Source organism: Artemia sp. Qi Xiang Cuo, chromosome 8, assembly GCF_049724085.1.
Source record: "Artemia sp. Qi Xiang Cuo chromosome 8, ASM4972408v1, whole genome shotgun sequence".
In the NCBI taxonomy this organism is placed as follows: Eukaryota; Metazoa; Arthropoda; class Branchiopoda; order Anostraca; family Artemiidae; genus Artemia; species Artemia sp. Qi Xiang Cuo.
The window spans coordinates 8050420-8077492 of record NC_142801.1 but is presented as its reverse complement, the minus strand read 5'-3'; the positions used below and the strand labels follow the sequence as shown (position 1 = coordinate 8077492).

General features: G+C 35.2%; 1 protein-coding gene across 1 annotated transcript in view; it reads right to left on the bottom strand.

Moving 5' to 3' along the window:
• Nucleotides 1-563: 563 nt before the first annotated feature.
• LOC148949126 (uncharacterized) overlaps nucleotides 564-27073 on the bottom strand; it is a 93632-nt gene continuing 67122 nt past the window's right edge. Inside the window, exons 3-5 of the mRNA XM_089093180.1 lie at nucleotides 21226-27015; nucleotides 18489-18703; nucleotides 564-735 (exon numbers count right to left, since the gene is read on the bottom strand). Of these exons, the coding sequence (XP_088949306.1) occupies nucleotides 610-735; nucleotides 18489-18703; nucleotides 21226-27015 (6131 nt within the window). The 3' untranslated portion in view covers nucleotides 564-609. The remainder of the gene's footprint in view (nucleotides 736-18488; nucleotides 18704-21225; nucleotides 27016-27073) is intronic.

Below are 27073 nucleotides of genomic sequence, written 5' to 3'. Positions count from 1 at the left end.
TTTCATTAGCATTAACGAAACTTCACTTATCGCGTGTTTACTGGATGCTAAACAAGTACCAAAATCTCTACTACTGATAACATTTTTCAATACATTTTTTTCACCCGTACTTGTTTTTCAAGTTTTTGTTTCGTCACAGTTGATTCAATTTCAGTTACATGGGTTGAAACACGAGTGACGTATTGCAAGAACAGCTGGACAATATATAATTTGGGCTATTTATTTTTGCAGTGGGGGAGGGGGTAAAATATGGTGAGTCTGCATGAAAAATGTGTTAGTTACAGTTATTTTGAATATTATGAATTAAGAACTGTTTGATTAGGATTAATCAAACTTCATTTCTTGATTGTGTTTGTTATAATGCATAAGCACCCAATTTTGAACGTATTTTGGCGAAGTGGTTTGTAGGAACTACTGATTTTCTATGGGGCAACCGTCCAGAAAGTTTTTACATGTGTTTGCCTATTGTTATAATCTATCATTTTTCGCTGCATTGTTTCTTGAGGTTTAGCAGATGTTCAAACAGTTTTTTTTAATCCTTAATGTACTTTTCTTGGTTATTCATCAAAAATTTAATTTCTATAAAAATACAATAAGTTATTTAAATATTTAGTTTGATACATGACATGTTACATCATACCACCAGTCGCAAATCCCTGATTGCTGGTCAAAAACAGTACCATGAGGACATGTGAAGGATCCAATTTTAGTAGCACCTTCGCATTTGTGAAATACCTGGAAAAGTGAATAGGGTAAAAAACAGCATAATATAATACTTTAATTGAAGGATAGGCACAAAGGAACAAAAAATGAAATATATAAGTAATTTCTAAGATTCTTGGTCTTTTTCCAAAAGTCTCTTTTCTTTTTAATCATTCCAATATCTTTGTCATTATACCATTTTTTTCTCTTTGCTTATTAATCGTACTTTTTTTTTTTATCTATATTTAAAATTTATTAATTAAAAAAACTTTCCGAAAAAATAAGTTTTTCACAGAGAAGTAAAGGCCACTTTAAACTTAAGCTCAGCAGATACAAATACCTTTTAAAATTCAAACTCAAAACGACCAGAAATTACTATTAAAGAATAAACGAAACCCAAAACGAACAGAAATTAAATAAACAATCATAGCAAAAACATACAACAAGTAATGATCTAAATGAATAAATAGATCTTAAAGCGAGTAATGCTTAGATTGAATATGAAAATCAAGCTTAAGACGAAAAAAATATTTTCCTATTGAAGCACAAATGAAACTTAAAACGAACCTAAATTAAATAAACATTCAATGCAAAAAACCATACAATAGATGCTACTATAAGCGATTAAACTAGACTTAAAACAAGTAGAACTTAAATTAAATACACAAATTAAGCTTAAAACAAACAAAAATCAATAAAAACAAGAGTTTGGTTATCATCCCTTTCTCTTACTGTATAAGTCTAAAACTGCTGCGTCATTGGCGCTTTACTGAAAACCAATTTTATGACAAATACTTTCTTTTGTACTTATCTCTGAAAATAAACGTTAAAATTATAGTAACATTTTGAACTGATGAGCTTTCAGCCATTAATATCATTATATATCAAATATTCAGTTTAATTTATTAGCTCTTTTTAAAGTAGTTAAAGACGAATATAGTTTCCCTACAAACAAGTGATTGGATACTGCCTCCTTTCCTAACTGTAAATAAAAACCAAAAGCCTACTGCGTCATTGGCGCTTAACTGAAAACGGATTATATTACAAATACTTTCTTTTCCAGTTCTTACAGCATTGAAAATGAAAATACAGCGAAATAAATTTTTGAACTGATGGATCTTTCAACAATTAATATTATTATACATCAAATATTCAATTTTATGTTGTTTATACTTTCCAAGAGGGTTCAAGACGCATATAGTTTTCAGTAAAGCGCCAATGACGCAGTAGGTTTTAGAATTTTACAGTGAGAGAAGGAGGTCATACCCAAACTCTTGTTTGTGGTGATTTTTGTTTGTTTCAAGCTTAATTTGCATATTCAATTTAAGTTTCACTCGTTTTAAGATTTATTTATTAATTTATATTAGTATCTATTGTATGTTTGTTTGCACTGATTGTTTATTTAATTTCTGTTCGTTTTAAGTTTCATTTGTAGTTCAATAGGAAAATATCTTTTTCGTCTTAAGACTGATTTTCATATTCAATCTAAGCATTACTCGCTTTAAGATCTATTTATTCATTTATATTATTACTTGTTGTATGTTTTGCTAGGATTGTTTATTTCATTTCTGTTCGTTTTGGGCTTTATTTATTATTTATGGGTGATTTCTGGTCGTGTTTAGTTTGAATTTTAAAAGTTATTTTTATTTGATCAGCTTAATTTTAAAATTGCCTTTACTTTCATTTGAAAAACTTATTTTTTCGGAAAGTTTTTTAATTAATTTTTGTTCGTTTTCGATTGCAAAAAATTTCAAGTTTTTAAAAATTCCTTATTTCAAAATCAAACTTAAAAAAAATCAAATATTTATCAAAGTATAAAAATTGGTATCAAAGTAACAATATTAAAGTGAAAAAATGGGCTAGTGTCAATCTCGGAGTTTCTTTAATCTGATGTTTCAACAATTTTTACAGAATCGCTATCTAAAAATTTTTATCGGATTGGTTTGGGGAAAAAGGGCGTGGGGGGACTAGATTCAGCTCCAGTCTCTTTTGACTCTTTAAAAGAGAACTAGAACTTTCTGTTTTCAATCAAATGAGCTCTCTCTGAAGTTTATACGAGTATCCCTTCTATAAAAACCATATAAATCCCCAGAGTATAACTTACAACGCCTGTCCCTTGGCCCTGGGAGGTTGTGTCAACCCTGGAGTTTCAATATCTGATGATTGAACTATTTTTGACAAAATGGTCACCTGAAAATTTTTATCGGATGGGTTTATCCATCCGATACGCCCAAAGGCGTGGAAGGCGGGAAGGGCTAGTTGCCCTCCGATCTTTTTCACTCTGAGAAAATGAACTACAACTTTTACTTTTCATTCAAATAAACCCTCTTTGAAGTTTATACGAGCATACCTTCCATAAGAACCATATATGCCCCCAGAGCAATACTTACAACGCCTGCCCCGGCCCCGGGGGGGGGGGGTGTCGACACAGGAGTTTTTCTTATGTGACCTTTGAACGATTTTTAACGAAATGATCATACGCAAAGGAGTTTTGCTGTATGATCTTTGAATTATTTTTAAGAAAATGGTTACCTTAAATTTTGTATCAGATGTATTTGGGGGAAAAGGGCTTGGGGGGCCAGTTGCCCTCTGATTACTTTTGACTCTTAAAAAGGGCTGGATTTCAATATCCAATCAAATGAGCCCTCTCTGAAGTTTAAATGAGCATCCCTTTCATACGAACAATATATGCCCCAAGGCATACCTTACAACGCCTGTCCCCGGGCCCTGGGGGGGAGTGACGTCATCTCAGTTTTTGATACCTGACTTTTGAGAGATTTTTAACTTAATACCTATCTCAAAATTTTTATAGGATGCATTTGGGGAAAAGGGGCATTTGGTGCTAGTTGCCTTCCAATATCTTTTGACTGGAAAAAAATTAACCAGAACTTTCAATTTCCAATCAAATGAGCCATCTCTGAATTTGTTACGAGTATCCCTTCAATAAGAACCATATATTCCCCAAAGAAATAACTAACAACACCTGCCCTCGGGCCCTGGAGGGCTCTTTTGACCCCTGAGTTTTCGTTATATGGTCTTTGAACTATTTAAAAAAAAAACTATCTCAAACTTCTTATCGGATAGGTTTGAGGAAAAAAGGCGTGGAGGGGGTGGGGGCTAGGTGCCCTCCAATATCTTGTGACTCTCAAAAAGTGAACTGGAACTTTCAATATCCAATCAAATGATCCCTCTTTGAAGTTAATACGAGCATTTCTTCCATAAGACCCATATATTCCCCCAGGGCATGAATTATATCGCCTGCCCTCGGGTGAAAGATTTTAAGCCGAACTGGCCAGGCATGACAAAAAACCAACAAAGAGAAAAATCTCAATGAAAAAAAAACAGCAAACGAGACTACGGCCAGTGGAGAGAAAAGAAAAGACAAATGCATAACAACACGGAGATTTCGCCAGCATCACAAACAAGGCGTCTTCAGCACGAAAGACAAAAGAAGAACAAGATATAAAAAAAATAAGTTAAAACTTAAAAACCAGTAAAACCACCACCAAAAAAAAAAAAAAAAAATTATACAATTGGCGCAAACTGATCCACGTAGGGAAAAGATGCTATTATGGAGTTACTTTAGTGAGAACACGAGAGCAACCAAGAAAAAAAAAATGGAAATTACTTTAACTATTCTGTTGCGAAATAATCCTTTTATTGGCTATTATTGAAGCAATTCGTTTTGGTCTCGCAGGTAAAAGTGGAAAGTTCTTGTCTTGTGGGAAGTTCTATATTGGTAGGACTCACCAACAATTTGTTGAAAGGTTTATTGAACACCGAAATTCAATAGAAAAAACCCTACAATTAAGCAAGCCTCCAGAAAATTTTGTTTCAGCTTTAGCTGAACATATTTGGTTTCAACCAGATCACTTTGTAAAATTTGATGAGGCCTTAGCTATTTCAAATGATAAGGGGTATACACAATGGGCGAGAGAAGCCATTGAAACTAAAAAACATATGTTTGCTAACCTTTCGATAAATAGGGACACAGGTAGTTTAAATATTGAACCAATTCATGATAATCTTCTAAAGAGTGAATCAACAGTCAATAAGGGAAATAAGATAATAAATAAGCACCAGGGGACTGTTTTACCTGCCAGAGCAAAACTAACGGCTTCAATAATAGCAAATAAAAAGACTATTTTGAAACAGAATAGTTAAAGTGATTTCCATTTTTTTTATTTTTCCGCGGTTGCTCCCGTGTTCTCACTAAAGTAACTTCATAATAGCATCTTTTTCCTACGTGGAACAGTTTGCGCCGATTGTATAATTTTTTTTTTTTTTGGTGGTGGTTTTAAGCCTATTGTTTTTTTTTGTTTTAACTTGTTTTTTTTTATCTTGTTCTGCTTCTGTCTTTCGTGCTGAAGACGCCTTGTTTGTGATACAGGCGAAATATCTGCGTTGTTTTGCATTTGTCTTTTCTTTTCTCTCCACTGGCCGCAGTCTCGTTTGTTGTTTGTTTCTTTTCATTGAGATTTTTCTCTTTGTTGGTTTTCTGCCCTCGGGCCCCGGTGGGTTGTGTTAACACCGGATTTTTTTTATATAATCTTTGGACTATTTTAAACAAAATAGCCATCTTAAAATTTGTATTTGTTGCATTTGGGAAAATATGTTTTAGGGGGGGGGGGAAGCTGGTTACTCACCAAAATCTTTTTTCGCATAAAAATTGAACAATAACTTTCAATTTCCAATCAAATGAGCCCTCTGAAGTTTATACGACAATGTTGTCTATGCAAAACCTCATATGTCCCCAGGGCATAACTTACAACCCTTGCCCTGAGGGCTGTGGGGGAGTTGTCATACTCAAAGACCTAATTTCCAGAACTTAAAACTACGTTTAATAAAATGGCTGTCCCAAAATGTTGAATGGATGTGCTTGGGAGATAGGTGGGCGTGAGAGAGAGGCTAGTTGCCATCCAATCATTTTCGACGATTATGAACGGAGTATCCGTTTGAATTTCCAATCGAAAGAGCCTTTTCTGAAGTGTTTACGAGAATAATTTCTCTGAAAACATTATACACCCCCAGGGGATAATTTAAAACCCTTGCCTTGAGGGTTGTGGAGGAGTGTCCTCCTCAAAATCATATTTTCTATCTGAAAATCAACAACGCTGAACAAAATGGCTATCTAAAAATTTTGATTGGATGTGTTTGGGGGAATGATGGGCGTGGGGGGGGGGGCTTGGTGCCCACCGAAAAAGTTCCAATGTTAAAAAGGGCAAAAGCTCATTAATTTAACCAAACAAAGTGACGTTTTTGAATTTTATAAGACAACACCTTCTATAAAAAATTATATGCCCCCAGGGCATAACTTAAAACCCTTGCGCTGAGGGTTGTGGGGGAGTGTCCTCCTCAAAAATATATTTTATATCTGAAAATCAAGTACGCTGAACAAAATGGCTATCTCAAAATTTTGAGCGGATGTGTTTGGGGAATGATGGGCGTAGGGGGGAGGCAGTTGCCCTCCAATTATTTTTGACTATTAAAAAGGGCACTAGAACTCTCGATTTTCAATCGAATGTGCCCCCTTTGAAGTTTCTACGACGACACCTTCCGTATGAAGTGCCTCTAGGAAAAAAAAAATAATAAATAATAAAACATTGGAGCCGTATGGCCTTTACTATAGGCAGCGCTATAGCGTTGCCTCTGATATGCCTGTTGGAGTAGATCTAAAAGAAACTGTAAACCTGGCAATGAAAAACTATGCTAGTAAGATTCGGGCTGCGTATGCCTCCCTGGCTTCAAACGTGTCGCATATGAGTAGAGCTCACCGTTCTCAGTTATATAATAGCCTAACAGTTCCTCACCTACTTGCCCTTGCTCCTCTTTGGTCTTTTTGTAATTGTGGCAAGAGAAAACAAGTTCATCGCCTTTATTTTAAATTTGAAAAGTATTTAATGGAACTTCCAACTTGGACAAGTAACTCTTTTTTGCAAAGAAAGTATCAATTGGTAAACCCAGCTGGGGTTATTGAGCAGCGTATTTGTGATTTCTCTACTGAATGCCAGAAGTCTTCACATCTTTGGTCATTGCTGTGTATCCCTTGTTTGTACTTGTGTGTGTTTTATTACTGTTGTTTCTTTTTTGTTTTTCTTGATTTTTACTCTGTCTTTTTCTTAGCTCTGCCCAGATTTTTGTGATGGGTTATAAATAAAATGATGATGATGATATCATATTTTATTTATTATAATATCTTATATTATAATACGCTATTACATAATATTTATTATATATTGTAGCAGTTTATAGAATACATTACAAACCTTATAATATTAAATTTGTATTTATAATATCTTATTTTATCATTATAATATCTTTGGTTTTTCGAAAGGGACAGCAGGTCCGAAGTCTCTCACCCTGAAAGCTTGCTTAATCTGTTGGATTTTTTCGAGAAAAGAGATTAAAAAATATTGTAAAAACTGAGTGAACATAAAAATATTTATTAATTAGCAATTCAAAGTTTCAATTTTCAATTAATTAGCAATTTTATCTATTACAATATCTTATATTATAATATGCTATGACATAATATTTTATTATATTTTATAGCAGTTTATAGAATACATTACAATACTTACAATATTAAATTATTATTTGTAATATCTTATTTTATCATTATAGTATCTTTAGTTTTTGAAAGGGGCAACGGGTCCAAAGTCTCCCACCCTAAAACCTTCCTTAATCTTTGGGATTTTCTCGAGAAAAGAGATTAAGAAATATTGTAAAAACTGAGTGAATATAAAAATAACCCCAAGATTTTCACAATCTTTTCGCTAAGCTCTTTTTTATTGATCTGAAGCTATTCAATAAATTAGAATTAATTTTACTTCTAATTATCATATTTATTTTCTATTTCAAAGTATGAATATATATATATGTATATATGTATATATATATATATATATATATATATATATATATATATATATATATATATATATATATATATATATATATATATATATATATATATATATATATATATATATATATATATATATATATATATATATATATATATATATATATATATATATATATATATATATATATATATATGTATATATATATCATTAAAACTTAAAACGAACAGAAAATATTACGTGTATGATTGGTTTCCCCCCTAGTCAAAACTTTGCTCTTTAAGCCAAAGATCTTTTATTACTTTCATAAGAGCTATTTATTCTAAGTAACGGCCTTTGTGATTAAGGGGTCATTTTTAAAGAATTGGAACAAAATTCGAACTTTAGCTTAAAGAGCGAGGTATTGACTAGGGGTCGAGCCCCCTAATATACGTATTAAAAATATATGAATATAGAAGTTCGCTACGTAAGTTAATTCGTAAGTTACGTATATTTATTACTAATAAAAACGTTCGTAAATAAAATTTAACAAGTTTCGGGAAAGCCATTTTAACCAAATAAAAGTAAAATTATATGCAAATTTTTTTTAATTATTCATGTACGGTGAGCCAAAACTAAGACCGGTAATAATTCAAAAACGTTGAGAAATTAAATAAAAAAAACAAGTTTTTTTAACTGAAAGTAAGGAACGACGTTAAAACTTAAAAGGAACAGAAATTATTCCGTGTATGAAAGGGGCTGTCCCCTCCTCAACGCCTCGCTCTTTACGCTGAAGTTTGACTTTGTCACAACTCTTATATTTTTTAAACAATAAAAAACTTTAGCGTAAAGAGCGAGGCGTTGAGGATGGGACAGCTCCTTTCATATACGGAATAATTTTCGTTCGCTTTTTTTTTATTTAATAAGAGTCAAAAGGGATCAGAAGGAATTAGTCTCCAGCCCTCTTTTTCCCAAATGCATCCGATCAAAATTTTGAGATTAGTCATTTTGTTCGCATTAGTCCAAAGCTATATATATATATATATATATATATATATATATATATATATATATATATATATATATACCAAAGCTATATATATATATATATATATATATATATATATATATATATATATATATATAGTTTATATAGTTATAATGATTTATAAGATAACCGATAAGACTTTCTATTATGTCTTAAATATAAAAGGAAATGTTATTGCGTTGCCTATTGTAAAGGTCATAAGGCTTCAATGTTAATTTTTTTTTTCAGAGACACTTCATACAAAAGGGGTAGTCGTATAAGCTTTGAAGAGGGCTCACTCGATTGGAAATTCAAGGTTCTATTGCTCTTTTTTCAAACAGTTCGTGGTAACGAACTGTAAGTAAGGAGCGACCTGGCTCAATGGTAACCGAAACTCTAGAAAACGGGTTTTTGATACTAATAGATACATCAAAAGAATCAAATTTTAATGCTGATTTCAAATATATAAGTTTCATCAAGTTTAGTGCTACCCATCAAAAGCTACGCGCCTGAGAAAAATTTGGCTGATTTTCGAAAAAAGGGGGAAAGACCCCCTAAAAGATAGAGAACCTTAATAAAAACCATACCATCATATTCAGCGTACCAGAGAACTCTACTGTAGAGGTTTAAAGCTCCTATCTACAAAAATGTGGAATTTTGCATTTTTTTTGCCAGAAGAAAGATCACGGATGCGTGTTTATTTGTTTTTTTTTTTTTTTTTTTTCCCTGGGGTGATCGTATCGACCCTGTAGTCCTAGAATATCGTGGGAGGACTTATTGAAATGGAAATTAAAAGTTCTAGTGCCCTTTTTAAGTGACCAAGAAAAATGGAGGGCAACTAGGCCCCCTCCCACGCTCATTTTTTTCCCAAAGTCACCTGATCAAAATTTTAGATAGCCATTTTGTTCAGCATGGTTGAAAAAATGAGAACTATGTCCTTTAGGAAGACTTAATCCCCCAAAGTCCCCGAGGGGGGGGGGGGGCTGAAATTTATGAACTTTACCCAATGTTAAAATATAGTATTGGTTATTAGGAAGTATACAGACGTTTTCAGGGGGTATTTTTTCGGGTAGTCGGGGCGTGGGTGGGGCGGGGGTTATGTGGGAGGATCTTTCCATGAAGTAAGTTTTCAGGGGGGAAGGGGCATTGCTATGAAGGGGGCGTCGGATTTCCCAGCATTATTTTAAAAAAAGATCAGAAATTAAATATAAAAAAAACAGGTTTTCCAACTGAAAATAAGGAGTAACATCAAAACTTAAAACGAACAGAAAATATTACGTGTATGATTGGTTTCACCCCTAGTCAACACTTTGCTCTTTAAGCCAAAGATTTTTTAGTACTTTCATAAGAGCTATTTATTCTAAGTAATGGGCTTTGTGATTAAGGGGTCATTTTTAAAGAATTGGCCCACAATTCGAGCTTTAGCATAAATAGCAAGGTATTGACTAGGGGGTAAGCCCCCTAATATACGTATTAAAATATGTGAACATAGAAATTCATTACGTAAGTTAATTCGTGAGTTACGCATGTTTATTACTAATAAAAACGTTCGTAAATAAAATTCAATAAGTTTCGAGAAAGCCATTTAACCAAATAAAAGTAAAATTAATATGCAATTTTTTTTTAATTATTCATGTACGGTAAGCCAAAATCAAAACTTGCATTAATCCAAAAACGTTCAAAAATTAAATAAAAAAAAAAGTTTTTTTAACTGAAAGTAAGGAACGACGTTAAAACTTAAAACGAACAGAAATTATTCCGTGTATGGAAGGGGCTGTCCCCTCCACAACGCTTCGCTCTTTACGCTGAAGTTTGACTTTGTCACAACTCTTATATTTTTTAAACAATAAAAAACTTTAGCATAAAGAGCGAGGCGTTGAGGAGGGGACAGCCCCTTTCATATACGGAATAATTTTTGTTCGTTTTAAGTTTTAACGTCGTTCCTTACTTTCAGTTAAAAAATAACTTTTTTTTTATTTAATAAGAGTCAAAAGGGATCAGAAGGAATTAGTGTCCAGCCCTCTTTTTCCCAAATGCATCCGATCAAAATTTTGAGATTAGTCATTTTGTTCGCATTAGTCCAAAGCTCAGATAATAATGCCTACGGGGTCTAAAAAAAAGCTAGAGCCCAGGAGCAATTGTTATAAGTTATGCCCCTGGGGCCAATGAGGTTTTTATGGAAGGGGTTGTCGTATAAACGTAACAGGAAATTCACTTGATTGGAAATTGAAAATTCTGATTCCCTTTTTAAGAGTCAAAAGTGATGGGAGAGCAACTAGTTCTAGCAAACGACACAGTAGACTTTAGACTTTTACAGTTAGGGAAGGGGGTAGTAGCAAAACTCTTGTTTGTAGCGATTTTTGTCCGTTTTAAGCTTTAATTGCATATTCAAGTTAAGTTTTACTCCATTTTAGATTTATTTATTTATTCATATTAGTGCCTGTTGCATGTTTATTTTCTATGACTGTTTCTTTTATTTTTTTTTTATCATTTTGGGTTCCATTTATTCTTTCATCGTAATTTATGATAATTTTGAGTTTGAATTATTATAGGTTTTTATTTCTGCTGATCTTAAGTTTAATATGACCTTTACTTTTCTATGAAAATTTTCTTTTTCGGAAAGTTGATTTAAATTATTAGTTAGTAATATTTACAAAACTTTCTACCTCATTTTTTAAAAAGATGTTAAGCCCATAAGATAATTCTAATGAAAAAAAGTGCCGATTGTGGCATCTATTCAAGACCTTTTCTTTTTTTTGTTTAGTAACATTGCTTTCCTCCCTCTTATACAAGAGTCGCAAATACTTTGCTATGAATTTGCTATGAATACTGAGGTATGAATTGGTTAAATGGAAATTCGCACAACCATATATGTCTTAAGAACAGTAAAAATTGGGAATTCAACTTTTAATGAAAAAAAAAAATCTTAAAATTTAGTTTTGCAGTTTTGATGGCAACAGATGACAAACTTAAAAAGAAGAACAATTGATGAAAAATTCAAAAAAATTATAAACTTATGCACTTACAAGGATGAAAACTACTTTAGAGAATGCGGCACTGATTTCATCAAAGAATCATCATCAAATAGATAGGGCGATTCCTCAAAGAATCACCCTATCTCATCCATTTTAAGATGTGTAGTTTATTTGGTCATATTATTTAGAAGTCATCAGCCATGTTGCCATAGCTTGTATAGCTTGTTGAAGAGATCTTAATAAAAAACAGAAAAAAGTCAACGCCAACTTTTCTGGTGATCTTAGAAAACCCATTTAACTTCTCCAGTTTAGCGCCAGAGACAGAGATTTCAAATCAAATGAAATTTAGATCATTAAAAAGAAAGAATTTTGTTTTTTCAAATAAACTTTCTAAAATAACTTTCTTTTTAATGTTCAGGAAAGGGCAGTCATTAAAACTATTCTAGCACATCCAAGCACATCTGCTTGGAACTATTCTAGCATTTCCAAGCACATCTACTTGGAAAGAATTAAAAATTAGTTCAAAGGAAGTACCATTTGAGTGATTTTACAGCTTTAGAAGTTCCATGTTTTGCTACCCGCCTTATTGCTACCTGCCATGTTTGCTACCCGCCTGATTGAAAACCCTTCAGACCAGGGTTGCCATCGTCAGTAGGATTTTACTAGATCTAGTAAAAAGAAAAAATAATCTAGTAAATTTAGAGGATCTAGTAAATTTACCGAAATCTAGTAAAAGTCATGATTTGTATTAAACAAAACTTTTGTTATTTTCCATGAATCCATGGAAAAATTAGTGTCCATTCATTACAATATCCGATTTTGATTAGGTTAGATATTATGGCCATTATTGGTCTCATTTTTGCGATTTCGCGTCAACCCTAGCGCTTAAAAATATCTTCTTTTCTCTCGGCTTCTTCTTGATACTCGCTTTGAAAGACAAACTATTTAAAATCAGGACTGGCATGCCTGCTTAATTTGTTTTCAGAAAATATACTTAGACTCTCATAACAGCTGCTGCGTTTGTTAGTTAGCCTTGTCCCTTTTTAAAGACGCTGCTGAAAACGAACTTTTTCCATACTTGCCCGAATTCTTTCTGACTCTCTGCAGCTAGCCCCATTCAAGTGCCGGAGCAAAGAGACAGTTCTTGATTTTGTCGGTCATCAAAACTAAAAACCGGAATAAGCTAAATGTCTTGAGTGTTTCGTCCCTGATGAAAACGAAGCAACTTGTTCTCAGGTCGTCAAGTAGAGTACATAATTGGGTGATCCCCAGCGATTTGACTCGGGCTATCAAGAAATGGAAACAAGTAGACCCCTTCAATCAGAATTCGACACTAGTGGATACTTTAAATTCGAATGAGGCCGAGGACGATTAAAGCCTTTTAAGTGCGATTTTTTTTAATTGTAACTGAATATTTTTCTTCTTACTTTTCAATTTGTATATTTGCCTGACTTGAAGAATATTGACATAATGTTTTTTTTTAAAACTAATTGTTGTATATTATATAAGTTTTCTTTTCCTTGGCAGCCCTAGTCCAATTTGAGGTGTACTTTTTAATTTACACATTTTTACAACTAAACTGGTAGCCGATTACGTCATCTCCGTTTTGAAGTGCCATAGATTGCATTTGTTTTTGATCCCCTTGAATACGAACGAGAGAGAATCCAGAAAAAATCGGTTCAAAAAATCCTATATTAATTGCTTTAAAATTTGCCAGAAATCTTTGTAAGCAGATTATCCCTTATTTAAAGACCAGCCCAATTACTGTTTTAAAAGTGGCAAATTTTCTCTTAAAAATGCAAAATTTAAGGGTTTAGATTTCAAACCTAAAAACGGAAACTGGGGTACAAATTTCAAAAGCCGTCATTTTCAAACACACCTCAGATTCTAAGCACTCCATCGCATGAATTGCTTCGTGAATATGAGTTGTAGCTATTTTTCTTTGTTGATTGTTTTTTAATTTTTCAATATATCTGAATTTTATGATCTGAAGACCATTGATAAATTTAAAGCCGGGCTTAACCAGCAGGATTTCCAGAATCTAAAATTCCAGACTATTGTTTGCGTCTTGGATACACCGCATCTGAAATATGAATCCTATCCAGTTGTACATCCAAATAATAAAAAAAATTAGGATTTTTGAACTTATAGGTTTCCGTAATTTTCAATCATATTATGAAAACGAAAAGAAAAGATGAAAAGAGAAAAAAAGGAAGAAAATGGAAAAAAGACTGTGTAAATCCTGTTGAGTATCCTCCTATAGTAAAAATCGATGCTTGATAGTAAGCGTGCGGCGGTAGCCGCACTCGCACATTTTTTTTGTGCATTTAGTAAAAACAGATGCGATTTAGTAAATTTTTCCCTCTCAGTTTTAGTAAATTCTTCCAGGCCAGGGTGGCAACCCTGCTTCCGACACAGAACAAGCATTATATACGCTTTATGTACATAAAGCAGAGGAAACTTTGCTTAACCCTTAATAATAGATTATATGTTTTCTTTATTTTAAACTAATCTCTCGTTAGCTTCTTGAACTATTAAGAAATATAAGATCCTCTGCCAATGTTTACCAAAATTGCTTTGGGAGTTCCCTATGTCGCTAGGAACATTCACTAATGGACCTAATGTCTCTGAGGCGGTCAGCCGACGCAGTGACTCATAATAAGATTTTTAAGATATCGAATGGCCCTAAATAACTTTTGCTCAGTTTTATTGAAAAGTCTTATATGCTAAGAGCGAAGTGGGCAAATGTATTATTTTTTTCACCATGACATTTCATATGGAAAGAGTTGTCGTAGGAACTTCGTAAGGTTTTTTTTTCGATTGCAAATTCAATGTTCTAGTGTTCTTTTTAGGATTCAAAAGCGATTGAATGGAGGACAGCCCCCCCCCCCCACCACATACACTGCATTTCCCCCAAAGAAATTCGATTAAAATTTCGAAATAGCCATGGCAAGGCTGTAACTTACGCAATTTGCATATCCTTTACATATAGTATTTCTTATAGTGAATGTTTGACCCTTGTTTTACCCTTGATGTCCAAAAAGGTATTCAGGTGAAGCTTTCAGAAAATTTTGAGGAGAGTTGAACTAAATAAAACAAACTAGGTTTATACACGTTTTAGTCTGATCAAAATTTTGAGATGGCCATTTTGTTCAGTGTAGTTGAAAGATCAAATAATTATGTCTTTTGGTGTAAAATGCCCCCCCCCCCGCAGTCTGCGGGGAGAGGCCTGTAATTTATTAAAGTAGCACATTGTCTACGAATATTATTTGTTATTGGGAATTATAAAGACTTTTTTGTGGAAGGGGGGGGTTGTGTGCTTGGGGTGGATTTCTATGGGGGGAATCTTCCTTTGGGAAGGAAATTTGTGGGGGATGACTATTCCAGGAGATATATTGCACTGGGGGATTTGACAGAATTACTATGGGAAATTCTTTTTAATTGTCTTACATTTTCTTCGCCAAATTTTTCATGGAGAGATGTTCCAGGAAATTTATACAGGTTTTTTTTTCCGCGCGTTTGGATTTCCAGGAAATAATTTCCAAGGAGGGGGGCATTTCTGAAGTAATTGAGAAACGGATTAGAGATTAAAATCTTGTTCAAATGAAAGAATTCTAAGGAGAATTTTTCAGTCTGAATCGTCCGCAAGTAATTTTACAGGGAGGGGGATTCACAGCGAGGATAGAGCTGTCTCGAGGGAATTTGACGGGGGGGGGGCAAGAAATTTCCAGGGAGGAATTTTCCGTCCGTATTTCCGTCCGTGTTTCCAGACCGTATTTCAAAACAGCTGTATGAAAAGTGTGGTTCAATCCCGCTTTTTAGGGCTATAATGAGTATTATTTGTAGTAAAGTATTATTAGTAAAGACGGTGGGAGCGGTGAAGATGTTAAAAGTAGAATAGCTAAAGCTCAGGTTCTTTTATCACTGTTAAAAAAAAAGTTAGGAAGAGAAGGAAGATAAGTCTACAAACCAAGATTAGAATATTAGAAATTACAGGAATGACATTGGTCAAATACGGCTCTGTAGCATGGGTGTTTCGGAAAGCTGATAAAGTTTTACTAGATGTTTTTCAGAGAAATTAGCCAACGAATTGACCGACTGTATTTTAAACCGTAGGCTTTACGAAAAGTGAGGCTCAATCCCGCTTTCTAGGGCTATAATGAGAATAAGGTTGAGATGGCTAGGGAATGTTTTGTGGATGAAGGATGACAGATTGCCGAAGATTGTCCTTTTTGGCCAACCATCTAGGGCTAAACGGAAAGCAGGTCGTTCATGGCTGGAGTGGGAGAATGTCATAAAGAAAGATTTAAAGAAAATGGGAACTTCCTGGGAGGGTGTAAATTAGATTGGGATGAAGGAGGAGCGTACATAGCTATGTTGTCCTCAGGCGGCATGGTGCTGCCTTGAGTTGTTAGTAGTAGTAGTAGTAGTCTCTTCAACGTTTCCTCAAGTTTTCACTTCAATAACCCCAGTCTTTGTTGCACTTGCTTCAGAAGCAGTAGTTGTAGTGGTAGTAATGGTAGTAGTAGCAGTGGTAGTAGTCGTAGTAGCAGCAGTGGTAGTAGTAGTAGTAGTACATTTGTGTTGCCTTTTGGCTATTTGAACATGTTTCCATGATGTCCTGGAAGTTTCAGCTTTATAAGTTAAGCCGTTCCAAAGATATTGCTGATACGCTCTTGTGACAATATGTATGCAAATAATATGTTTAGATTTGATTCAACTTTACCCTCTACAGTTCCTCAAATTAACACTTTAATGCTCTCAACCTTAGTAGTACTAGCTTCAGAAGTAGTAATTGTAGCGATGGTTGTGGTAATAGCAGTAGTGGTGGTAATAGTTGTTGTAGTTGTAGTAGTAAAAGAAGTAGTAGCAGTAGTAGCTTGGAAATATTACCTTTTTTGGTAAATTGGTCATCCCTCTTATTATTTCCTTGAAGTTGCAAATTAAAACACTCGGTCATTCTTGAGTTACGCCCTTTTGACAACACACATGCACGTAGCGTATTGGTCAGTTGAACATCCCCCTCCTGGCGCCTCTGAAGTTTCATCATGATACGGTAAGATGTTCCATAGATATCATTGATACTCCCTTTTGACCCCATTTTGACGCCCTTTTCATCTTAATGCTCTTAGCCTTACAATTAGTTGCAATTAAAGTAGTAACTCAAATAGTTTAGGTGTAGTAATAGTAATAGTAGTAGTAGCAGTAAAAGTAAAAGTAGCAGTGGCAGTAGTATTAGCAGTACATGTACTGGTAGTAGTATATGTACACATTGCCTTTTGGTCAATTGATCTTCCCCTTTAAGTATTCTCTGAAAGTTCCAACTTAATGCCCAAATCCATCTTTGAGATAAGCCCTTTTGACAATCTGCATCGACATATGGTGTTTTGATATAGTCCAAATTTCACCTCAATATTCTCTGAAGTTTTCACCTTCATGCTTTTTCCAGTTTAGTAGTAGTAGCAGTAGTAGTAGTAGTAGTAGTAGTAGTAGTAGGAATTAGTAGTAGTAGTAGTAGTAGTAATAGTATAAGCAGTAGCAGTAGAACTAGTATTTGTTGTATGATCTTTGGACTATTTTGAACAAAATAGCTATCTTGAAATTTTAATCAGATGCATTTGGGGTAAAGAGGGCATGAACGAGAGCTAGTTGCCTTCCGATCACTCTTGACTCTTAAAAAGGGCACTAGAACTTTTGATTTTCAATCGAATGATCCCTCGGAAGTTTATACGGCCACACCTTCCATAAAAACCATATATGTTAACCATGGGCCACTGGCATAACTTTAGCCCTTGCCCTGAGTGCTGTGGAGGGATGAACTCCTTAAAGACATTATTACTGGATCTTTCAACTATGCTGAACAAAAATACTATCTCAAAATTTTGATTGGATGTTTTTAGGGAAATGATAAGCGCGAGGGGGGGGGGACTGGTTACCTTCTAATCACTTTTGACTATTAAAAGGGGCACTAGAGCTTTCAATTTTCATCGAATGAGCTCCTTTCGAATTTTTTACGACAAATCCTATGCAACGTCCCTTGGTCAGAAAAAAGAAAAAAAATGAAAAAAAAATACATTGCGCCCATTTTGCTCTTTACTTAAGCAGAACTATCGCACCGCGATAGTTCTGCTTTGGTTGATTGGGTTTAAATAACAAGCCAGTAAAACTGAGGAGCTTTGCTGTGTGATTACAACCAATTCACTTTTTTATTGAATCTACAAACACATTGCAGGGGGTGTCAATCCCCCCCCCCCCCCCACCACCTCACATGGCACCTCTGGCTCCATAGTGTACAACGAGATTGCTTTGGTCCAACAGTTCAAGTAAAGGTATTCATATTCTATGGTACTCTATTTTGTCTCTTTGCACGTGGCTGAACAATTTTGACATTGAACCAACTATAGCGATAATTTGAAGATGGCGATAACACTCTTGCACACAATGGTAGAACATTAATATTTTTATTTTCTAAAAAAATATAATTGACTATTTCTTCTTCACTACAGGAATACAGAACCCAGACTGAAACAAATTTATCCTTGTATCTACGTCAGGAAAAAAGACAAATAATCCCACTTTTTAAAAACCTGATCGGCCATCCTGCGCTCCTGAGTGAAATTTTAAGCCAACACCAAGAACGGAAATTCAATTCACTTAATTGGCTCTTCTGAGTAAGAATTTAAGATGGCAAAAAAACGAAAAGGTTTTAATCACATATTGTTTACTAGTGTTCCCTTTGCTCCTCTGGGATATAACTTTTCCACACTCTTTGTTTTGAGAAAAATCAAACTACATATGGCCAATATCAGTTGTTACTTTTATTTTTGAAGTTCTGAATGTTAGCTATAGGTATTTGTCACACGGTTCAAGAAGCTTACAACGCAACACGATATAACAATATGTATTACAATGCAAAATTAATAAGCTGAAAAAGCTTACTTGACATCTCGCAAAACTATCTGCCACAAGTTTATGTCCTGGTCCTTGACAAGTGAATGGTGTCTGTGGCACTTGGTCATATGCTGGGTAGTCAGATCCTGGTTTCCCAATAATAGACTTTCCATCAGCTGTATAATTAACCGGTATGGGTATTCGAAGCTTTATAATTGGGAAACCTTCCTCTTCTTCGTCTGATGTTCTTGGCTTTATCTTTTCTAAAATTTATTTTATAGAATAATAAACTTGTTCGCTGGGGTGACCCCTGCGAAGCATGGGATACTTTGAAAAATGTAACTTACAAAACTTATAAAAAAAGAAATACCAAAAGTACCTGTCTTTTAAAATATCAGAAACTATACGACAAATTTAAAAATCGCGATACATCGTTGAAGGCGTTGGCTCGTGCGCCCCATTCCTCATTTGTACGTTCCTGAAATCACAGGCACTATTTATACATGAAGGCAGTAGTACTAAAACATCGATATTAAGCTAATCACTTTTCCAAGGTACCTTTTTAGGGTGGCCAGTGTTTACCCCCCATCCCCCGGCGATTCCCCGAAAAAATCCCAGCATAAAGTAAATGTAATGTTTCATTTATGTGTTTCTTCCAAGTGTTAAGTGTTTTTTTTTAATGATGGTTTTTCCATGTATTACTTACTATTATTAGGTTAATGTAGTGTTTCATTTAAGTGTTTAAGGATGATCGCGGATCAAAGTTTATGTTATTTGGGCCTTTCATTTATGTTATTTTACTGTGTTCATGGCCGTATATTTGGCTGTAAAATACACTTGTCTATCTATCTATCTAATATGCAGAATAATTTTACCAAACACATTTTGCATGCAGACCCGCTATACTTTACCCCCCTCCCCTAATGTGCAAATCTATAGCCCAAATTTATTTCTAAAGTAACGAAGAAACTAACGAAAAAACCGGTGTGTTCTCAAATTTTACACAGCGTAAACTTGAGTGAGTGTCGCATAATACACAAGTACCAAAATTCCTTCCCCCTACGGAAATAAAAAAAAAAAAACTAAAATAAATTTCTCAAATTTGGAGAGCCTTATTTTCCACGGGTGGGGGGTATTTCCGGAAGGGGGGGATGATTCATTTACCTGGAGGATATTTTCCGCAGGGGGTATTTTCCACCTGTAGATATTTTACACTAGGGCATATTTTTCGGGGGGGGGGGGTCGGTGGAGGGTATTTTCCGGGGGGATTTCCGGTGGGGATATTTTCCGTTGTTTTTTTTCCGGCAGAGTTTTCTCCGTGTGTGGGGGGGGCATTTTCTGGGGGGGGGGGGAATCGCCGGGGGTAAACGCCTAGAACCCCTTTTTAGGTACCCTGGGATCTTTTTGGCACCAGAATTAGCAAGCTCCCGCCGTATCCATAATCGAAGCACCAATTTTAGTTTGACTGATAGTTTTTTTCCCCTAAAATTGTTTCTTTGGCGGGGGTAAGGAACCCTTTGGGACCCAAAATCAGGGATAGAGCTGCATAATTACGGATATCCTGGAGAAATTAACTATATTCAAAAAAGGAATCACAGTATGTACAAAGGCATAGGGTAAAATGAAAATTTTTCAGTTGCGGTAAGTTCTGGAACTTGGTCCAGGAAGGAAGGGAGCCCCTTAAGGAACTTTATATATCGTCAGTTGGGTATAACACTTTATTTTCCAAAAAAAGCTTTAAACTTAGTTTAAAGCTAGCCTAGTTTCCTGGTAAGCCCTAATTCAGGAGTATTCAAACTTGTAGCAAATGTATTAAGATATTAATGTATTAAGATAGTTTATAACTAAGGATTCTGGAAAGAAAATGGATAAATTGCAGGGTTTTTTTAGAAGTATGAGCCAATAATTTTTAAACAATAACAAATTGTTCTCGTTTCTTATAATTTTTTCTGAAAATGTTTCCAAAAAACTGAGTGTAAAACTAAGAAGAGTGTTTCTTTCAAAAGATTGTTGTTTTTTTAGAAGTCTTGTTAATTATAAACATTATCTTTGATATAATTTTAGATTTTAAAATTATAATATATACGTAAGATTCATCATATTCTGCTTCTTTTTGAGGTTTAGTGTCAGTTTCAGTTGTAACTGAAAATTTGTAGAAAGGTTTATGAAATATACAAGAGTAGACGAAAAGCTTTCTCATTGTCAACCAAAAAGTCTGCTTTGTCGAATTTACGACTAGCTTCATTGGCCCCCTTGTGCCAATTTGTAGCACGCGCCTTTAACCTTTACCTAGTATTTATCTTTTTTCTGTTTGCCTTTTTAAGCCATAATATTTGAATATTAGAGCTTACATCAATACTCATGGTTACAAAATGTTTTTGCGAAAAGAATTCGCATTTTTAGCTTTAGAAGTTGTTCATTCAGTGGATACACGGAAACACGCGGACACTCGCTTACACTCGTTATTGATGGCACTATAGGCCTTGACCCTTGCATGTCGCAATTCTAAATAGGTTGTTCTTAATATTTTACTTTCGTGTATTATTGTTTTAGTTTTTATGGCTTTCTACTGAAAGCCATAAAAACAAAGATAATTGAAGGATTCTTTTTCAGAAATTGTGCGTCTCTAGAATAATTTAGCATATATTTAACATAATTACCAAAATTTAGAATAATTTAGATAATGAGTAAAAAAAAAATTAATCTTTAAAAAGACGGTAATTTATGCCTGTGTCGTAAAGTCAGAATGGGGAGCGACAAAACATAAATCTGAAATGAAACTTACTTATAAAATCAGGAGCTTTCAGCCCACTGTCCTTACTTGGCGTTCTTGAAGATCTAATTAAGTTTGGACTAAAAAGATCCACCATTTTTGTTAATTTTGGAGCCTTGGCAACTGTTGAAGACGTCACTGTCCCTCTCCATTTTGGAACAGAGTTCCAGGAAATGGGGGCCGAAATGGGTACTTCTGAGAAACTTTTATGTTTCACTGGTTTTGGGTAGCCATACTTTGGTGGTTTGTAAGTTTTCACTGGACGGGGATGGGGATGTTTCCCTGGCAAGATTTTTGCCTTGTGGCGTGTTTGATGTAGTAACGGTGATGGTTTTATTTTCTTCTGAGTTACTGGTGAGGCCACCGGTGTCTTTATTGGAGGCCTTGGCAATGCAGCTTTTCTTGGAGGTGGAGGTGTTACTGGACCATTAAAAGGTTGCCATTGTGGAATCGGAAGAGGAGTAGAAACTTTTCGTTCTGAAGTGAAGCTAGGATAAGATGGCACAGGACTAAAGTACACTTTTGAAAAATACGAAGGAGTTGAGGATGTGACAAATTCTGGCTCCTTGTGAAAATAGGGTGCATATGTTTGAATATCGATATTTCCTGTTTGATTACCGGAATCTTTAATGTCATGAAGTACTAATGTCACAGGGCCGTCAATATAGTCCAAATTTGGCAACCTGAGAAGAGTTGCACCTTGACTGTTCTTCTCCTGATATGGAGATCCAGACCCTTTAAGTGATTCCAATATAATTCTATCTGGTCTTACCTTCTTTTCCACATAAATAAAAGACGGTTCTTCGGTACGGATTAAACCTTTTTCGGGTCTAGGGGTCACAATAACAATCTCTTTAACAGGGTGCACTGGAATCTCAGGGTCTTTGTTAGTCAATCCAAAACTGTTGGGATTTAAGTTTGTTTTCTTTGACTCACTTAGCCTAATATTTGAAGATACTTCTAGCTTCGGGGGGTCAGGCCGAGGGAAGAAGACAAACTGGTCATCAGAATCTTGTAGACCTATATCAATTTGAACGTCCGTACTGTTCAAAGAGTACTGACGGGATAAGGTTAACGCATTTTTTTCTCCATCATTAACACTATACTGGCGAGTCAATGAATTGTCCTGATTAACCTTATATTGTCTTGTCAGCTCTTTAGCAGGCTCTTCATTAAGATAATTAGTGCTACTTTTTACGGATTGGCTTGACATTACTTCTGATTCTTCTCTTTGTCTGATTTCCTCCCTTTCGTAGCCTCTGCTAGGCTGATTAGTTAGTTGACTTAACTCAGAATTGGGTTTAGGTTCTGCATTGCTAATTGATATCTGTCTTGAAGGTTGAAATGGATTGGAGGATTCTACATCTTTTTGTTCATCTTTTTTGTTCTGGTTTACCAAATATTGACGCGAAGGACTCAAGTTATCAATTATCAACGGTTTTGATTGATCACTGTTTACGCTATATTGCTGGCTTAATGACTTGTCTTCATTTAGGTTATACTGCCTGGATAATTCTGGTGAGGATGGATCATTATTTTGCTCATTAGGGTCAGTTTTGGTTGCCTTAGTTAGGGTTTGCCCGGGGATACCTTCTGAACTAGAATTATTTTTCTGACTGTTCTTTGGTGACGGTTCTTTGTTTTGTACTGCTGGACTATTATTGTTGTTTATTGAATATTGGTTTGTTAAAGTCTTTGCCTCATTGTCTTTACCTATGGCATACGATTGTTGTGTCAATTGAGTTTTCTGAAGATCATTCGGCGCTTCATTTGGAGTATTAGTGTTTACTGCATATTGTCGACCCGGTATTTCATCATTATTAATTTTTAAATTCTCAAACAAAGGTCCCTCTTTTATGTCTTTCATAGATTGATCAATTTGACTTTGAGACTGATTTATATCCGATTCTTCCTGAGGTGAATTTAACGTGTATTGACGATTTGGTATCCTACTGAAAGATGAATCAATGATTTCAATTAGTCTTCCACCAGATAGCTTTTCAGTGTCTGAATCTAAATTAAGTAAGTATTGCTTAGTTGGTCTTGATCCTCGTTCTTCAGTCACCACGTCTGCAGCTGTTTCATCTTGATTTTCCCTTATAAGTTGTTCTGGATTATTTTCATTAAAAACATACTGTCTCGTGAGTTGCTTTTCTGGGATTTCCCCGTTCAGGATGTATTGTCTTGTAAGCTGCTTATTCGAGATAGGCTCATTGAGAATGTATTGTCTTGTCAATTGCTCATCTGGGATTCGCTCATTGAGAATATACTGTCTTGTTGGCTGTATTCCAGGAGTCTGCTCGTTAACAACGTATTGTCGGGCTGGTTGTCTTTCTAGAATCTGTTCGTTCAGAGTGTATTGTCTAGTCAACTGCTCTCCTGGAATCTCCTCATTAAGAACGTACTGTCGGGTTGGCTGTCTTACCAAGATCTGTTCATTCAAAGCGTATTGTCTGGCCAGCTGTTTTTCTGGTGTCTTTCTATTAAGACTATATTGTCTCGAGGGCTGGTTGTCACGTGTCTGCTCATTGATAACAAACTGTCTAGTTGGAAATCGTTGTATTTCAACTGGCTGAAGCACTTCTACTTCTTCAACCGGTAATTCAACACTTTCACGGAAAATCAACGGTAGTTCCTCTGTATTCTTAAGAGAAACCTGTGGGATATCATCATTTCCCTGATTTCTAAATAGATTCTCGTCAAGAGGTTGCAATAAAGGTGCATTATTTTCGTCAAGAGAATATTGCCGAGAAGGTATCAATCTTTGACTTTCCAGCAGTTCAAATTGCTCATTGTCTAAAAATGAATAACCCGCATTAGAAGTGAGAGGTACTACTTCCCTTTCTTGATTGCCAGAAATTGATCCAACTGCGTATTGGCGAATGGGTGCTCGTATTATTCCATCATCTTGTTTATTTCCTTCACCGCCAGATTGTTCTAAGACAATTTCACCATTGTCTTTAATTAGCTGGTATAGGTCTTCATCTTGATTCATCTGTTCCAGAAGCTTCAGAAGTTCTCTTGACCTCTCTGTAGTACCACTTAATTGGTAATTATTTAATCCCTCTGAGACCCCTGAGCCTATTGGTTGCCTAGATTCTGGTGGCGTATCTGAATTAATTAGTATTTGTTGACGTGGTATTGTTGCTGTTTCTTCTCTAATTGTTCTCACATCTTGAGAATTCATTTCTTTTCTTGGTCCAAGGCGAGTGAGAGCAGCTAATATTTCTTCCTCTGGTCGTAAAGGTGGCTTCCTGACATCAATATCTGGTGTCCATGCAGAGTCTGCATAAACCAAAGGCTCACTTTTCTGCACATTTATCATATTTTCTGAATTTTTAGCGAAAATAGATCTTCTATTTTCGTTCAAAGGCATCTGACCTCGTCTATTGGCACTTTCCTGTCTTAAAGGTCTGTTTTGAGTCTTTCTTGTTATATTTTCATAAAGCTCAAGTGGAGAAAAAGGGTTTGCACTACTCACGTAAGTACCCGCTGCATATTTACCAATGTTTTCGTCAGAATGACCTACACTAGGTTCAAGAGAAGCTGACAGTGACTGGCTTATAATATTTGGTACAGCTGATGGTGCTCTAGGGTAAGAATCTTGACCATATGAAAGTGCTTCTTCAAAATCTTGCCTTGAGTTCTGATACTGATGCCTTGTGGGTTGCCTGGATGACGAGCCAGACATTTTAACGACAGTTTTGAATCCCGAGGACAAGCCTTTGGAAGAGCCCCAGTTTCTATCATGCGCATATCTTTCTCGATTGGTCTCTACTGGAGAAAATGCTGACGGAACTTTGTAATCACTAGGTCGTGTGGAGATTGTTTCTCCTTTAAAGTTGTGTAATTGTGAAGGAGAAACGTCATGAAATCTTCGCTCGTATTCATAGGCAAGTGACCGATCATCTTCACCTTTAGACAATAACGATTTATTCTCAGTGTCTCGAAAACGAAAATCTCCTCCTTGGGAATAGCGGTTAAAAGGGGCAGAATGCTGAGGAGGAGGTAGAGGATATTCTACTGTTTCGTATGATTTATGGTTTTTCCTGTTTGCTGCACTTGGATTAACCATTTTATTTAAGTTCTGTAGCGGACTGCTTGAGCTGAACTCTCCACCTGATCCATATTTCTTATCCATTTCTTTTTCATATCTTGGTCTATCAATGCTTTTCAATCTGTTTTTTTCTTCTTGGATTTCATCCCTAGAAACAATCCTAGTATTAGCAACAGCTGTTTCTCTTCCGAATTCGTCAAATCTTATGTAATCTTCCACAGCATCACTTATGTAGTCGTTAGATTTTGGTAAGTGCATTCGAGGACTTGGTGGATAGTACTCTATTGTCGGAGGTGTATAAATTTGCGAAGGTATAGGCGTGGAACTATCGCCTGCGAAACCAGGACGCTGCATCCCGTACATGCCTCTTGGTCTGACTTTGACGACAGGTCTTGATGTTATAGACTTTTGAACCTGTTTAGGCTCTTGATCTACAGGATTTGTTTGAGCTGAAGATGAAAATGGAGATTTACCTTCAAGTGATCTTAGAAGAGCCCGTAAAGCCGGAGGAATATCTATATTGTCTAGCCCATCAGCTGAATTTGGCTCACCCTCTGTTTTGGGGAGAAAAGAATTTGAAAATTTCTGTGGAGATTGGCTATCTCTCAGAATATTTTCTCTTTCTCTTTCTTCTTTAACATTATTATCATGTCCTCTGGGTCTCTGCCTTGGCAGATCAGGAGTATACGAATCTTTGTTTTTATTTCCTGATTCATTGTTTCTATTTCTTTGTTTTTTTGAAATATTTGATTTATTGTCTTCATTTGTACGTTGAAGTTTGGGATTGGAGAATTTTATTCTTTCCACTTCCCTGTCTCTTTGATTATTTCTTTTGATATTGTCATCTGAGTGCTTAGTGTTTCTAGGCCTTTCATTGTTTCTATCCTTGAAAGATTCTGGACTTCTAGACCATGGAGCCTCAAATTCTTCACTTGGTCTCACCCTTGATTCAGGGTTTATTTTATCATGATTACTGTTTTCTAATTCTGAGCGTCTTAATTCTTTCCAATTCCGCAATGGTCTTAGCTCTTCGTTTGAATCTAAACCAAGCTCTGGATTTCTCTTTCTCTGTCTATCGTTTTCTGATTGCAATTGTTTCAGCCTTTGCCAATCTAGTTTTTCTTTCGAGTTACTGTATTCCTCTTCATGCTCTTTCCTCTTTTTTGATAAATAAGATTCCGGTTCATCGTCGTCCTTATCTTTGATACGAGTTCTTTGGATCGGTCTTGGGTTGTTCTTTTCTATAGATGGCAATAGTCTAAATTTTTCTGGCTGAGGAGTAGTGTGTCGCTTGTAAGGAGTGCTTAACTTATTAAAAAGTTCCTCTAACTGAGATTGACTTGGTTTAAAATAAGCTTCTGTTGTAGTGGTTCTAAAAGTTGTTCTGCGGGTGGTTGGAAGTGGAGTAGTCGTTGTCTTATTCCTATAGCTGATCGAAAACCTATTAGGTACATACAATTCTGGATCCAAATTATCTTCAAAAGTAGGAAGGGATCTAAGTAATGGCTGTCTTTCGGGAAAACTCTCTTTTTCTTTTTTTCTATTTATATCGCTAGCACTTTCGTATTTCAAAAATGGCAGTAAACTAATTTTCTTATATTCAATGTTTGTATTCAATCTGGGTCTTGTGTTGTAGGTAAATCCTATCCGAGATGGTTGTGATTCCCTAAAATTTGTTTTAAGTATCACACTTTCTCGTAAGACACCAGGATCGGCTTTTGACACATGTAGACACCAGATTCCTCCTAAAAAGAAAAATAAATAATTAATAACTTCGCTACAAAACTTACAACTTTTGTGTCC